Genomic DNA, 16,673 nt, shown 5'->3' on the forward strand with positions numbered 1-16,673 from the left:
CTTCAACATCTCTAGCCCTACCAACACTGCCTCGTCATCCTAATACCAACATAAAGGGGTTTTGCACCTTCTACCATTTCTCATTATGAATCCATCTCGATGCTAGCATGATAACTATTATTGTAGATAAACTCTACCAAGAGAAAAACTTCATTCCATCCGCCTAAATGATCCAGTACATATGACCTCAACAAAATTTCAAAGGACTTAATTATTCTTTCTGATTGCCCATCAGTTTGATTAAATGAATGTGAGTTCAAATCTTAGGAAGAGAGGTTTATGAGAAATCTTTGTTTAATTTTGTTTATATTTTTTAAGGGCAAAAATGTCTTTTCCATTTTTATAATTGAGGTGTGAAATTATAAATAAGGATGTAGAAAATAAAGAAAGATACTTTAAATAATAGAAGTTGAAAATTAAAAAAAAGTATAACGTACAATTTATTTATTTAAATAAAAATGGGTTTATTAAAGGAGAAAAAAAAATAAAAGATAGAGGAAAAGGAGCTTAAAAAGATAGCTAGGTAAAAGTTAAGAGAAAGAAAAAAAAGAGTATGATGAGACACATAGATTGAAGAGGAGAACATATTTTTTTAAAGATAGCAGCTCACCTTTGTTTTATTGTATGATAAATGTTTTATTGTATTTATTTGTTAATTTAATTTGATTGACAGAAATTTCTGGATGCTTTGAATGAGTTATTAGACACTTGTGCTTTGTTTGATTGATTTCCTAAATTTTGGTAAGCTTTGTAATAATGAAAAATGGTGTTCTAGGATCAATAAATATTGATTTAACATTTTTTGGGGTATACATGAAATCCTTTTCGTAAAAGAAGAAAGTAAAACCTTGAAAATTGGTTTAAATAAAAGAGAAGATTAGAGAAATGAGTTTAGAGGAATATATTAGGGATTTCTCTTTATGGTAATTAGGACCCTATTAAAAAGTTAGGGTTTTCATTTAATGGTAATTAGAAACCAAGTTAAGAATTTAAAAATTTATTATACGTCGAATCTAATTAAATTCAAATTCAGATTTGTATCTTAGGTATTAATTAATTTCTTATAGGTTCAGATAACCTAATTTAAATCTTTTTCCCAAATTGATTGGGGAAGTTTTTGTTTCTTCTTCACGGACAAACCCAGGTGGGTCATTTTTGTTGCGCCTCCAGGGGGAGTTTCTCTCCTTCTCGGTTCTAGGGAGTTCATGGTAGAAAAGGGAGACACCCTTATTCTTCTCTTTTTCTTTTATTGCGAGCCACCCCGATTTCTCTTTTCTCGCGAACAGACGCAACGTTGGGGCGAGAATGTTCTGAGTTTTCGAGCAGAGGCAGAGACCTTGCAGAGGCGCGGCGGAGGCGCGGCGATGACTGAGCGATGGTGCGGCAAGGTCGTGATATGAATAAAAGATATATATTCTAACTTTTCCTCAGTGCAAAAAACTTGAAACTAGATCAACTTTGGCAAAAGAATGGATTTGGAAGTCATTGCTAGTTCAGTGAATAGTTACTACAATGCACCATCAATTTATTTTCCTGATATGAATGAGTTTATTTTGCTGATATAAATTCAACATCACTCCATGCAATATCATGAAAGCTTCCACACCCTTCCAAACTGATACACAAAGTGTAGGAAGGACCACTCTGTAAAAAGTTCCCACAACCTTCTAAAATTTCAATTACTTAATTTTATTTCGTATATTTGTCTTCTTTTATTTTAATGTTGCTGCAAACAAAGATTTTAGGAGGAATTATTGCTGCAGCTGGCCCAATATTCAGCTACCAGCTTAGAGAATGAAGAGTCGGTATCCATTAGTCTCGAAGGCTCATCATATTCCACCATTTTCCCTAGGAAACCATAGAAAATATATTAGACAACTAACTGAGTTTGCAGTGTATCGAAAAAGGAGGAAAAAAGAATGAAAGAAGATACCATAGGAGAGGACCATAACCATATCACTGTCTATAACAGTGGGAACCCTGTGAGCCACTGTAATAACTGTGCATGCTTCAAACTCTTGTCTGATAATTCTTTGTAGAATTGCATCTGTGGCAGAGTCAATGGAGGCAGTGGCTTCATCCAGAACAAGAACTCTGTTCCTCTTAAGCAGTACTCTTCCAAGACAAAACAGTTGCCGTTGTCCCAAGCTCCAATTTCCACCTTCATCACTCACTGTATAACCATTCTCAATCAGACTTCAATGCCTAATTTCTTCCAAAATCTTAATTCATGAATCAAACACTTTTATTTTGGAAAAACAACTTTCAAGTTCAAATATTATGTGTATCCCTCATGATTTGAAACCTGAAAAGAGTAAAGCTGCAATAGATTTTTGCCAAAGGCTGCTGAGAGAATTGGCCAGAAAATTCCCACAACACATCTGTGGTTCTAAGTAAGTATGTGAAGTTTACTCACCCAGAGAGTCTAAGAGATTTGGAAGATGGCTGATAGTTTCCTTAAGCTGACATTTCTCTAAAGCCTATGTACAAATTAAACATAATCAAACACTTATTTAGTACAAGCTCAAGCAAAACATAAAGGTGTTAAAAAAACAATTTTTAACAGCAGAACTAGTCCGTTTACCTTCCATATCTCATCATCTGAATACAGGCCTAAAGGGTCCAAGTTGGTTCTGATGCTGCCCTTGAAAAGAGTTGGTTCCTGAGGGATGATGCTTAGTTTCATTCTCAAATCCTTCAACCCCATTGAGCATATGTTAATCCCATCTATGACAATGTCACCGCTTGCTGGCTCAACTAAGCGAAACAAAGCACTTATGAGTGTACTCTTTCCACTTCCGGTTCTTCCTACAACTCCCACTCTACTCCCTTCTCTAAACGTGCAAGTGATACCCTTAAGCACTAATGGAGCATTCGGACGGTATCTAATCTGAGATCAGTGAAGGAAAATAGCCATCACATAGAAGAAGCTTTATCCATTTGACAGTATTAAAACAAAGAAAAAAAATTGAAAGAGAAGGATGAAAGTTTACTTCTAAGGCTTGAAGGTCAATCCTGCCCTTGGATGGCCATGAAGATGGAGGTTGGTGGTCCTTCAAAATAGCAGGAGGTTCTGATGGTAGGTGAATGAATTGCTTGATTCTTTCAACAGAGATAAGATAGTTTAAAAAGTTGCAATGCATTCGAGTCCAAAATCTATATGATGACGTCAAGGATAATGCGTAAGAGAGAGATAGTCCCACAAGACCTGCATAATCCAAGAAAATTTTGAACAGTTAAAAGCTTGTTAATAACATGCAAAAGCTTTATCTTGCTGATTAACCTGTGAAGTAATATTACCTGAGGACACGTATCCCTGAGGAAATAGAACAAGTAGCAAAGCTGAAGTGATGACTGTCAAATTTTGAAGTGCTTCAATCCTCAAAAGTAACCATTCCGTGGCCACATTAGAATGAAAAAACAGTGTTGCGTCTGTGTCTACAAGCTTTAAGTAGTTTTTAAAAAATCTTTCTACCATATCGAATGCTCTCACAGTAACAACACCAAGTGATGTTTCAGCTGCAAAATTCATCACAGGAGCTTTCGTGGTTCCATTGATCCTCATTAATTCCCTTGACGAGGCTTGATAATATTCCTTTCATGGAGGAGAAGATTTGGAAAAAATTTAGCTTTCTGAGTTAAGCAGGGGACGAGAAATAAAAAACTAATTTTTTTTTAAAGTGGCTAAACCTGAACATATTTTGACGCAACTATTGCTGGAATGGCAGCAATGAGAACTGGCCATGTTACTAAAACCATTAGACCAATAATCACCAAAATTTCAATTGGTATACATGTTACAAAGGTGATCGAATAAGGTATGTCAAAATCCAAAATACTTAAATCTGATGAAGCCTGCAAGAGAGAAAAAGTGGATCAAAATTTTGAATATGAGTAAATGTTAATAATGATCAAACACAGGGAAATTGTTTAGATTTTTTTTCCATTGGGAAATGAAATCTTAATCTTACTCTTGTTAAAATCCTTCCTATGGGGGTTGAGTCAAAGAACAGCATAGGAGCATTGAAGATAGCAGTATTGAAACTTGTGAAGAGAGCTTTGGAAGCATTTAATCCAAGGTAAGAGGTCAAGAGAGACCTTATATATGTAAACGCAGCACCAGAAAATGAAATTAATGCGTACACCCCAATCAAGATGGCACTAGTTATTTTTGGAATATCAATGGCTAAAGCAAGCCAAACCGTTGATGCAGTCTGCAAAGCAACAAAAGCACATTGTGCCAAAACTATATAAAACAGCATCAATGAACCCCTGGAAAAGGAAATATAATCCCAGAATGTCTTGAAGCCGACATCACCAATCTCTTTTTCTTCTTCTTGTGTAAGTTGCATCCCAAGTTGACCCTCCGTAGAAATCTCCCCCTCACTTTGGTATTTATAAACACCTTGAGACTCTTCTCTATGAATTCGGTTCTCATTATTCTGATCCAACTCTGTAATTGCTTCCTTGTGAGCGCTCACAAGTTGTTCAAAGGCAGTCCCAGTTGTTAAGAGATTCTCATACTTTCCTGATTCAGTAACTTTTCCACCTTCCATTACCTAGAATTTGAGTCAAAAAATATGGAGTTAATTATACACAAATGTAATGTAATAGGTATCCAAATGATGTACTTTACCAGGATTGTATCAACTTCTGAGAGAAACTCCACTTGATGTGTCACTAGAATGACTGTTTTTTCTCTTAGAGCCGTCATTACGCAGTCCTGTAACCATATAAATGCAAGTGGTTTGATTCAATGAAGTGGAAAAAACAGTTCCACTGAAGTTAAGAATCTAATAGTGATAGTTTCTTACTTTGAAAAGGATAGCAGCAGTGTGAGCATCAACTGCACTGAAAGGGTCATCGAGGAGATAAATGTCAGCATCATTGTAGACAGCACGAGCAAGTTGAATCCTTTGCTTTTGTCCTCCACTCATGTTGATCCCTCGCTGACCTATTTCTGTAAGATCACCATGACTAAAATCATTGATATCCTTATCCAAGGCACAAACTCTAATGGCATTCTCGTATCTTGTTTTCTCCATTGGCTTGCCGAATAGTATATTCTCTCGAACCGTCCCACTTTGTATCCAAGAAGTTTGAGAAACATATGCTATGTTGCCGAACACATTGACCTATTTTTCATCATTTAGAAATTTCATAGAGAAAAAAAAAGCATTAAATACAAAGAATACAAGCATGAATGACATGACGACATAAAGCTAAACGTCTTTTGCTTAACTCACAGTTCCTGAGATCTTGGGAATCTCTCCTAACACTGCATACAAAAGAGATGATTTTCCAGCTCCAACTGGCCCACAAACTGCAACTTTCTGTCCCCATTTGATTTCTAAATTCACATCTCTTAAAGTTGGGGACACTGATTCATGGTCCCAAATGAAGTTTCCAGCTTGGATTTCTACCGCATTAATGTAACTTCGGTTTATATAGCTTCCGTTACCATCACTGGTATCTAGTTCTTCATCAAACAAAAAGGTATTGAGACGATCAAAAGATACCTTAACTTGGATCAAAACAGATAGAGCCTCCGGAATCATTCGAACAGGTTCTCCCAAGTTCCTCAACGTTGCAAGAACTGTAAATATGGTCCCGGCATTTAATGGATCACTATTGAAAACAGCACAACCGAGGAAAACAACAGCAGAAACGATGGTAGGAGACATCCAATATACAAGTGACCCATAAGCTTTCAACATCTGTGCCTTAGATAGCCAAATGAACTCTTTCCCACGTAGGTTCTCAACCAAACTCTTGAATTTGTCTTCCCAGGACTGTAACTTGATGATTTTCATGCTATTTAGAATTTCTGTAGTTGCTCTCAGACGCTCATCCTGTGAAATCATGAACTGTGCCATGCACTTTTGTAGGATCTTGGCAAATGGTACATTGAGAAGTCCACATATAAGAAGAGGAATTAAACCAGGAAGTGCACCTACTCCCACAACTCCATACAGGATACTGATAGATAGAAGAAGATGCAATGTACATGCCCATGTTAGATGAAACCACCATGGAAATTCTCCCATGCGATATGCATCAACAGCAATGTAATTCACAATTTCACCTGTCGAGTGTCTTGTCCTTGCTGAGTTTGAAAGCTTTAGTTGTTTTTCATACACTGCAACCATCAGAGCTGATCTCATCTTCAACCCCGACCTCCTGGTACAAAAAAACCAGTGTCTCTGTGACACAGAATCAACCACTTTGGAGAGAATAAGAAAACCCACTATGGTAAGACCTTCTCTGAGATCTGTCTCCCCGGAATCCCTACGATTTGAAAAGTTGACAAAAGCATAGAGTATTAAAGGAGAAACAGTCACAGCAATGGTTCTGAGCAATGCGTAAACAGATATTAATATGTTCTCTTTTAAGTGAGTTCTAACAATGGACCAAAACACCAAGTTCTTGGTGTTATTCTTGCTTCTCTCCCTCGCTAGGGATTGCCATGCATGCATGAAGTTTTGGTGGGACAGGTGTGCCTTATCTTCAGAAAGAATGGAAGGGATGTCTTCAAGAGATAGAGGCCTTGAGTAACCCAAACTGAGTAAGGAGTTAACCCAAGAGAAAGTCAACTTGCTCAGAAAGGAAGCACGACCTAGTCCTGTTTCTTCCGAGTCAACTTCCCGAGCTAACAACGGTTCAGATAAACTTTTTGGCACATTTTGAATGACAAAGCAACCAAGGTTTTGGAAGGCACAGAAGAGAAGAAGCGTGTGTAAGAGCCATAGTAGGACATCGAAAATTTCTATTGCATGCTTTCTAAAAAGAATTTCAATGTGGAGAGCCGAAACTAGTGCAAAGGAACATGCCCACCAGACAGAGTTTAGAACTTTGATCCATTTGTGTCCCTGAACAAGCAATGAAACTGCTAAAGAAGTCCAAACAAATCCTCGTACAACGCATGCTAACCAGCTGAGGTGGTTAGCCATGGAGTTCCCAGTTTTGGCTACGAAACTCCACAGGGCAATACTGTAAAACACAACACTAGTGATCGCACAACAGATAGAGACAAAAAGGAAAAACCTGCTTTTGGTATGACTTCCATTTATAAAATTTCTTCTGATTAAACTGACAATGGTGGAAGCGTAGAAGACACAGAGGAAAATTAGATTTATTGTGTCTATTGTGCTCCTTTGTGAACAGAAAGAAGTGAACTCAAAATGCTTCAGACAAATCCATGAGAAATCATCAGCGTATCCAGTAAAAATCTCCATCATCATCATCATCAAAGAATGATCAAGACTTTTAGACGCAGCAATGGGAAACTTTAGAAGAAGCTCTTCATGCAAATCAACAAGGTCAAAGAACTAGACAAAAGACATCATTTGCATGAAAAGGAAGCTTCCACAATCTCCTTCAAAGAACTTAATGTTGTTGTGTGGCATCAATGGTGCAGAGAAGAAAGAAATTTTGGATACATGTACTGAAAAGGGAATTGACATAATCAGTGTGCACCTTCTTGTACAGACCCTTCCAAAGAAAAACACTTTCACGTTTGATTTGAGTGGTTGGAGCATGCCAAACATTGCACTTCAAAAACTTTGGAGATTGGATTTGAGTGGTAGATATTTGTATCTTTTCGGAGCATGGCAAACATCGCACTTCAATTATAAAGGGTGAATTCACTTATAAAAGAGGGATTTGAAGGAGAGAGAGTGAATGGATTTGAGAAGATTTGAGGCTGAGTTGATTGTTATTTTTTTTGAAGAGATTTGGAGGTGAGTGGAAGAGAATTTAGAAGTAAAGTTTGTGAAAATTAGTGTAATATTTTGTGACAGATGAAAGTATGGTTTAATTGATAGAAATTAATGATTATCAAAATGTCTTTTAGTAAAAGTAATATAAAATGATAATGGTTAATAATATATATAATTGTAAAAATTATTATAAGGAGAAAAAAATAAAAATTAATTTTTACAATGTAAAAAAATTGTATTTAAGTAAAGTGAAATAATTATTTTTAAAATATAATATTTTGTGATTGTAACTTAGTGCCAAGTAGTATGATTTTTTTGTTATTAAAATGAAATTGAATACTCATGATGAAACAAATATTTAATTGAAGTTTCAATATTACATGACATAAAAAATGTCCAAACATAACAAGATACAACTATATTTATCATATGTTATAATGAAGTTCCTTCGATTATGAATGTAAACAACCTATTCAAACGATATTGTATTAACATTCCTATTAGACGTCTTATATGAGATGGATGTGAAGTTAGAAACTCGAAGCACCCTTTGAATAAGTTATCGTCTTGAATGTTCATAATCCATATATGTTACCAATTTCTTTTGAAGTATGATTATTAGATGAATGAGTTGTGGCTGTTGGCAGCGCATTTCGACACACCATGGCTTGTAGAGTGTCATTGAACAATGACACATAGTCTTCTTGTTTTAGTATTTTCTTTTTCTAATTCATCAATTATTCGAGAACCCATTTGAAATGAAGTTCATTAAGGTGACATTCACAATAAATAAAAGTATGACAATTGTTGTGTAAACAAATAGAATTGAAGTTGATCTAGTGTAACAAATCAAAAACATAAATTAATGTAATAAAATAAAGGAAATTCATAATGTCATGTAATATAGTCATCGAATATTATAGAACTTAATCATCTAAATGGTGCATAATTAAGTTAACATTATGATTGAGATTAGCGAATTGTCGGTTCATGTTCAAGGATAAGTTGGCCAAGTTATCTTCAATACGCCGAACATGCCCCTACATTTGTTCTATATCTTGCATTTTGTGTTGTAAGTCGTGTATCTCCTCCCACATTTAAGTCATCATATGAGGATTTAAAGGATATGGAGGATGTTGTACAGGGTCGTCATGTTGAGGACTTTGATGATGTGGTTGTTCTTCCTCTTCATCATCACCGACGTCGTTCTGCCAAACTCCATTGACATTAACAATATTCAACCACTTCAAAGAATTAGTAGAAAAATGTTGTTTGGTCTCAATCTGAGTGTTGGCATCGATGTCAAATGTACTCCATTGTATGGTAGAGGTATATCACTAACCTTGCATTTAAGCATATGTTACATGATATGATAAGATTAATTGATAGATATATTATTTTTAAGCACCCATAACATAAAGATAACTTCTTGCAACAATTTTGCGAAATTTTCAGCTCGCGGAGTCAACATATCCTTTTAAGACTTGACCCTACATTTCTGGTCTGACCATAATAGCAATGTCATCTCGCGATCATAGTGAAAGTCACTTGGTATATTTGCGAAAGACAATTTCTGACCCTCGTACTTGAGATGAGCAACATTCAACCAATCGGTTGGTTTCAATTTAATTCTTTTCTTGTTCACTTCACTCTGAAGATATTCATTGTTGAGATTCTTATATTTGAATAGAAGACTTTGATCAAATCTGGATAGAAGGATCACTCCAATCTCACAAAATCTTATACTCCTTGAAAGACAAGGTGATGATGAAAATATAGGATTGAAGTCCTAAATTATTCAAAATTCATAATTTTTGGAATTAAAAAAATTTCTTGTATAAAAATCAATAGCGTAATGTTCCATCTGATGGATATCACTAAAGAAACGACACTGATGTAATACTTCTTCAACAGATGGCCTTGTATATGTAAGAGTGTTTGTCTCAGTTGTCGGTTCTTTTCCCTTACGAATTTTTTGTGTCTTTTTTTATGATGATGATGTCATTAAGCAATAACTTGAACAAAACAAAACAATTAACACAACAAATGTCATAAGGATAATTTAATATTAATAGTAACAATTGAAGTAACAAAATGTAATAAGCATTAACACAACATTGGACAATATTAATAACAACAATATGATATTACAATATAAGGATGAGACAAAATGTTACAATAGAAATGCACCTAAGACTATTATACAAATAAAAACCTAAGATTATTAAACACATAGATGGACTCCATTACCATCCACCATCATGTTACACAACTTATTCCATCTACGATGTGGGGGCAGTTTCATTAACTATTTTATGCATGCATGACTTGCACAGAGGAAATCATAACATTACTCCTTAAGTGTTCCGTCTTATATGTTCACTATAGTCAACATTTTCCATATGTCGCCCTCCGTGTATTGGAAAGTAAGAGTACGATGCAAGATTTCATTTTGCTTCTCCATGACAATAACCTGTCGCTCAGCCATGTTTGATATTTTCTCAAAATGAACATTGTTGGATTCCATTACGTTCATGAAGCCATCGAGCTTGGTTGTCAACTTATCAAATTAGGAGTCCATTTGATCCACCATAAGTGCTTTTCTCTTTGAACCACGTGAGGATGACGTGCCTCCAGATGGGCGGAAGGCACAAAATGAGTTGCCCTTGGACTGTACTCGTCCATAGTTGGAAGGGGTGGTGGAGTTAGGACTATAAACCCTGAAAAGATAGGCTCTTCAGGAATGTATTCCATGTGCTCGTTAAGATCAACTTGTATATGAGCCTCTTGCCGAATTCGACGTGCCTGTCAAGCGGTCCAAACTCCACTCCTACTAGCACGATCAACGGCCCAAAGCTCTACCATTAGGTCATAGTATCTAATGGTAGTAATCCTCCACTTAGCCATAGATGGCCTTGCCTAAAATATAATGCAGAAATGATTAATAATTTAATAAATTGTTAACATTTGGTATAAGAAATCCAATTTTGAACATATGTAATTAATACCTTAATATGGTCATCCAAAACTTCTTCCTCTCCTTCAAATCTCATTGATGTTCCATTCTATGCAAATCCACTCAGTGACCTAAAGAGGTCATGCACCTTACGCCACTTGGCTTTCAAAACCTTTTGTCTATTTTTGACATTGTTTTTAGTAATAACAACATACCCATATGAATGAAGATTATCAACAATATTATTATAAGCTTGGGTTGTCCAGCTATTGTCAACCTTATTCCCTAAATGTGATTCATTGAGCATGGCATTAAGGAGTCATGCATCCATATCCTCGATCCATTTGATGAACTCCCTTATCCCACCAAACGACTTGGTCGCGACTGCCTTACCCCTATTCATTTTAAACATATTTCATAAACAAAACATTAACAAGTTAAGTTTAAACCTATTTCATAGTCAAACAACCCAATCAATTGCAAGAAATACGAGTTTTGATAATGTCGCCACATCTCATCTCCTATGAAATCCCTAATACTACTACCAAGCCTATAATCTTCGTCACGAACTTGAGATGATGTTATATGGTCTTCCCTTTCATTTAGTTCATTATCAACTTCATCAAGTAATGAGTCATCGTTATCCACGCCACAAAGGAAGTTATGCAGGATACAACAAGCTAATATAATGTTTGTCATTGTATACAAACCATAATGTGTTCAAGCCACTAGTAATGATAGGGAACCTTTTTTTTTCAACACATCAAATGTCCTTTCAATGACATTTCTCAAGGATGAATGACAATGGTTAAAGAGTTCGCGTGGATTATGTAGTCCTCTACGTGTAAATTCCTTAAGGTGATATTTGACGCCTCTATATGAAGTCATAATTGTTCCTTTCAACATAAATTCAGTGTCGTCAAGATAATACTTTCCTACTATTGTACATATAATGGTATTTAGTCACTAATAACCAAAACAATTAAGACTGCAATGAACACATTGACTTCACAGATAACTAACTGATCATCTCGAGCAAGAGCATTCTTTAAAATTATTGAATCAGATGTTATACCTTCCCAACCAGCTAGAACGTACGTGGAAATCATATTGAAATCACACGTAACAAATACATTTTGAGTTGGCCAATCATATCGAAATCTGAGAGCATTTGATTTTGGAACCCTTACTCGAACATAAGTTCTATCTATGACCCTAAACAATCCTAGTCATAGAAATAAGAACTCATGAAAGAACTTAATAACATTAATGGACTTTGATAAAATTACATCTTAATAAGTGTTAAAATCAGTACCTTAAAGTATGGGTAAAATCGATTGTTGTTCAGGACATATGGATGTACCTCATTTCTTAGGGGCTGAATTAAAAATTCAAATTCTAGACTTATAATAGTATCCAACACATTGTGAAAGTGTTTCCTAATGGTTAACCTAGATTGATGGAAGAAAAATGTCACACTTCGAATCTTAATGTTATGACCAATTATATGAAGAAATTGAACTACTTGTTCCTCCACTATTGATCGAATTGTGTCCTTAACTAAGCTAATTGTTCTTAGACTTTCACAAAGATTAATAAATGCCTCTTAACCCATCTGAATAATGTCTTGACACCGATTAATATACACAAGGTAGAACATTAACTGGTCCTTATGACGATCTTTGTCTGCTACGAAATCACTAACACTACTTGATGCACTCGAACACATATTCAATATATTTAAGACATGTTTAACAATGTATAACATTATTTGTGCAACCATTGCAATGGTTATTTAGAATTTTCAGTATAAGTTTGCGTCTATATTAAAATCTACACCAACTATATCATCACGTTCCAAATAAGACAAATATAATTATTCTTCCATCTATATTTATTTAGACAAATATAAATATTATTACTAATATAACAATGTCATATCAATTAACATTTTAACAAGTTATAGACCCAATTAATTAAGTCATGCATAAAATACATTATAAAGTTGCAGTAGAAATCAAAATAAAAAACATAATATGACAGCTCTTTATGCAGTATTCAATTCATCCAAGATAGCTACACCACATAATTGCTGTCATGTTTTAATTGTAGCATGTCAATCCACCAATTCTTAAAATGATAAAAGGTGTCAATTTATCTACGGAAGATTTTTCAAAGAAAATTTCCACAAAGAAAAATTCCACACAGAAAAGTTCCACAAAGAAAAATTCCACAGAGAAAAATTCCATACGCATAGTAACAAATTTTAATAATTATTATATCCCATGCATTCCCTTGTGAATGGAAGTAGGTGAGATTAAAAGTTGGAAAAGTATCTTTGAAAAACAATTGTTGAAGAATGTATTGCATTGTCTCATTCAGCTATATATAGACAGAATAATTATACAAGATAATGGTTATGGAAAAAAGAACTTTTACTTTCTCAGTCAAATAATGATAAATTATAGTTTCTGCAGGGGAATTAAAAATATATTATTTATTTGGATAATTTTATTTTGACAATAAATACAACAGTGTTGTTTAATTTAAATATATACAATCTCGAAATAAATATTGAAAAGAAAATTAAAAATCAATACTTTATTAAAAATCTCGTAAAGAAATCATTTTGAAACTTTTTTTAGTACTGAGTTAATGTACAATAATTTGAAATAAAGAAATGATGGATATTAATATAAATTATAAAAATTGTCTTAGCTCTGAAAACAAACAAAAATTAGTGAAACTTTACCAACTTTCTAATCAAAATCCAACTATTACATAACCCATTACACACTTTATTGTCAATGTTTATTTTTTTTATTTTATTTAACGTATAACATGAAAGATTAATTGTTTATTATATCTTTATATTTAAGAAAGGAATGCATTGTCTGTAAAATTGCGATTAAACTTATGAAACTTCTTATTAAAAATTTAAAATATAAATATAATTTTTATAAATTTGTTTTATTATTTAAATAATTTTTTTTAGAATTTTTTTTAAGTTTTTCTTGTTCTAAAATATTTCACCAGCCACTCATCTTTTTAAATGTCAAAAATTGTAGGATCTCTCTTAATTCTACAATATTATTTGATCAATTTATCTAATAAGATAAATTGATTCATTATTTTTGTCTTGCCAATTGTTCTTTCTCTTGTATATGGTTTTTTATCAACTTTTGTGTTTGTTGTACTCTAATCACTATAAGAAAAATATAATTTATTTGCAAATTATTACATACGGATTTTGATTGGTAAATGATTTGATACATACGAATTTTATCTACAAATATTAAAAATTAAATTATAGACATATTTATTTGTCGGTAATGTCAAAGAAATTTACCTACGAATTTTCTGTGTATATAAAACATACAAGATTTCGAAATAATTAAACAATAAAAATAAAATTAATAATTAATAATTAATTATATAAAATAAAAACTCTCAAACCCGATAAACTCATTATCTCACTCCATAACACCCTAACCCTATTACACGAACCCTAGCCTCTAAGGCACATGGCTCCTCTGCGATTGTTCTCTCCCTGGATAGGGTTTTTTTCTTCTATCCTTCTCATTAGTTAAGTGTTCCTTTCCAACATGAAAAAAGAACAAAACAAAAAAACAAAAGAGTGGCAACATGAGCAAGAAAATTGCAAAATGTTTCAAACAAATCCATGTGGGTGCCATATGTGTAACTGAATCACTTCATTTTTCTTCTTACTAAACTCTTTTCACCTCTGTATATAAGAATTTTTTAAGAGTATTTTCAATTTGTCTGTCATATTATTTTTTTTTTCTAAAACTCTCTTAATTACTTGAGAATTTTATAGTCAATGTATAAGAAACCCTATACATTAATTAGATAATTTGATTCTCCATCTTATGAGAATTTGAGAGAGAAAAAATAGCACACATTAAGTAAAAAAATTAGGATATTTTCAATGAGTTTTTTTGTAATTGAATAAAAAAAATGTTTATTATAATTTTCAGATGGTTGTTTAATTTTTAAAAAAAATAACTAAAAACAAGCTAATGTAGAAACTATTTTCAAAGACACAAAAAGATAAATAACAAATGATAGTTTTCATAATTGTCACAACTTAAATAATTTATGTTTTTTCAAGAATCACTTTTTTTCAGAAGTATTTTACTTATAAACTTAAAACGTTTCACTCATTGAGTCTCAATGACTCTAAAAGAGTAATTTATGAAACATGATATAAATTGTGAAGAAGTGTGTGAATTTTCTTCAGAACACTTTTCATTTTTTTTCCTAAGATGTCTGTTTTTTTTGACAATAGCAAACATCAGTTATTGTTATTGTTATTTTAGAATAGTGTTGTTATAAATGTTGATTTTTATGCAAACCACTGACATAGACAGAGATGATATACTTCTACTCTTTCTGTCTTCATTACCTTTGATGATTCTCATTTCAGTTGAGATTTCACATTATTTAGACAACTGATTTCATTCAAATCATTATTATTTTCAGGTTAAATATCAGATAAGAGGTTCATCAAGTAGAATGAGAAACTCACAAAACTCTGATTTTCAAGCAGTCATGTGTTAGAAAATGTACAGTGCCAAAGAGTTTTGAATGTCACTTTCTTAGAGCCCATTCAACTAAAGTTGGGCCCAATTCTTCGCAACCCTTTTTTCTTGTCAGGCTATTACTTCTTGCACCGTATCAATAGAAAAATACTCAAACACCCTCCATTACTGCATCATATCACTTTTATTATTGTTGCTGTTATATTGCTCCATCGGTTACTTTCGTTGCAGAGGAAGAAAAAGAACAGAAAACTATGTGAGAAAATACTAAAAGAATAAAATTCTTTCCTAAACATATTTCATATATTTTAGAACACTCTTTTCAACATGTTTTTAATAGTCGAAAAGATACATGGTAAAGACTTCAACTCTAAAGTGTTCATCCTTCCTATTCAATACTTGTTCTCCACGAAATGAATACAAGTTGTGTTTACATAGAGAACAAAATATTAAATGTGCAATTAATGAAAACATAAATAATATATTTCGATGTGCAAATTATAATATACTTTATTACTTTGGTAGACTCTTATCTACATGGGTCTAGGTTTGGTCTAATGACAAAACTACCTTATCTTGAGTCGGTGTTTGATTTTATTATACTAAGTTATAGATTAGTTGGGCTGTCTAATGATAATCACATGCACATAACATGTAAGCTAAACACGTTAAAATGGAGACACTTGAGACGTATTTGATTGTACTTTTCATCATATCATCTTAAAACGAGACCAATATTATTGTGAGTATAAGGTGTTAATTTCAGCATAAAAATTACAAAACACATTTTATGTTTTGGAAAATCTTTTCTGAAACATATTTTATACGTAGAAAACACTTCTTTCCAAAATACATCTCAATGTAAAAGTGTTTTGAAAGACATTATATATGCTCTGAAAAGTTAGTTCCTAAAAGCTTATTCCTAAATACATGTCATATGATTCGAAAATTTTGTACTAAAAATATTGTTTTTAAAATTTTATTTCAGAAATCTTATTTTGAAAAGCTTGTCTTGAAAAGTTTCCTAAACATATAATCTGAAAGTCACTTTTTCAAGGGAGAAAATAATCATTTTAAAAATTTAGGGGTGCTATAAGAATTTGTGGGGTGCAAGAAATAAAATCCTTTTCGTAATTGGGTGTTGATATTGGTATACTAGTGTTATTAAAATCAAAGGTGCCAATATTGTGGGATATGTTTAGAAGAGTACATGAAGAAGCTCTCCACATCAATGCAATTGGCATATAAAACAAATATGCAGTTTAGCTACTACAGCTTTTTTACTTCAAATATTACACCATTTTTACTGCATTGTCCCAATATGAGAATGGTAACAAGTTCATACAAACAGAGTAATTTATTGATTCTCCTTTAGCCAACCTTCCAAAAGACATAAAATGCAATACAACCAAGTCAATTAAGTATGGTCTAATTTCT

General features: G+C 33.1%; 1 protein-coding gene across 1 annotated transcript; it reads right to left on the minus strand.

Moving 5' to 3' along the window:
* Positions 1–1,492: 1,492 nt before the first annotated feature.
* On the minus strand, positions 1,493–7,598 carry LOC128194080 (ABC transporter C family member 8-like). Its single transcript, XM_052868747.1, has 11 exons — positions 5,247–7,598; positions 4,815–5,135; positions 4,637–4,723; positions 3,972–4,559; positions 3,691–3,855; positions 3,301–3,595; positions 2,994–3,208; positions 2,585–2,890; positions 2,417–2,480; positions 1,934–2,173; positions 1,493–1,848 (listed from the first exon to the last, which is right to left on the minus strand). Exons 1-11 carry the CDS (start codon positions 7,245–7,247, stop codon positions 1,742–1,744), a joined length of 4,389 nt encoding a protein of 1,462 aa, XP_052724707.1. The 5' UTR covers positions 7,248–7,598; the 3' UTR covers positions 1,493–1,741.
* Positions 7,599–16,673: the final 9,075 nt, after the last annotated feature.

The sequence above is a fragment of the Vigna angularis genome, chromosome 9 (genome assembly GCF_016808095.1).
Source record: "Vigna angularis cultivar LongXiaoDou No.4 chromosome 9, ASM1680809v1, whole genome shotgun sequence".
In the NCBI taxonomy this organism is placed as follows: Eukaryota; Viridiplantae; Streptophyta; class Magnoliopsida; order Fabales; family Fabaceae; genus Vigna; species Vigna angularis.

What these genes read in the sequence shown, in the direction of transcription:
- LOC128194080 (XM_052868747.1), bottom strand. Translation starts at nt 7,247, where the DNA reads ATGATGATGATGATGGAGATTTTTACTGGATACGCTGATGATTTCTCA. An exon ending in CAGAAGTTGATACAATCCTG is followed by an intron (nt 4,560 to 4,636) that starts GTAAAGTACATC and finishes CTCAAATTCTAG; the next exon opens with GTAATGGAAGGTGGAAAAGT. An exon ending in TTGACCTTCAAGCCTTAGAA is followed by an intron (nt 2,891 to 2,993) that starts GTAAACTTTCAT and finishes CACTGATCTCAG; the next exon opens with ATTAGATACCGTCCGAATGC.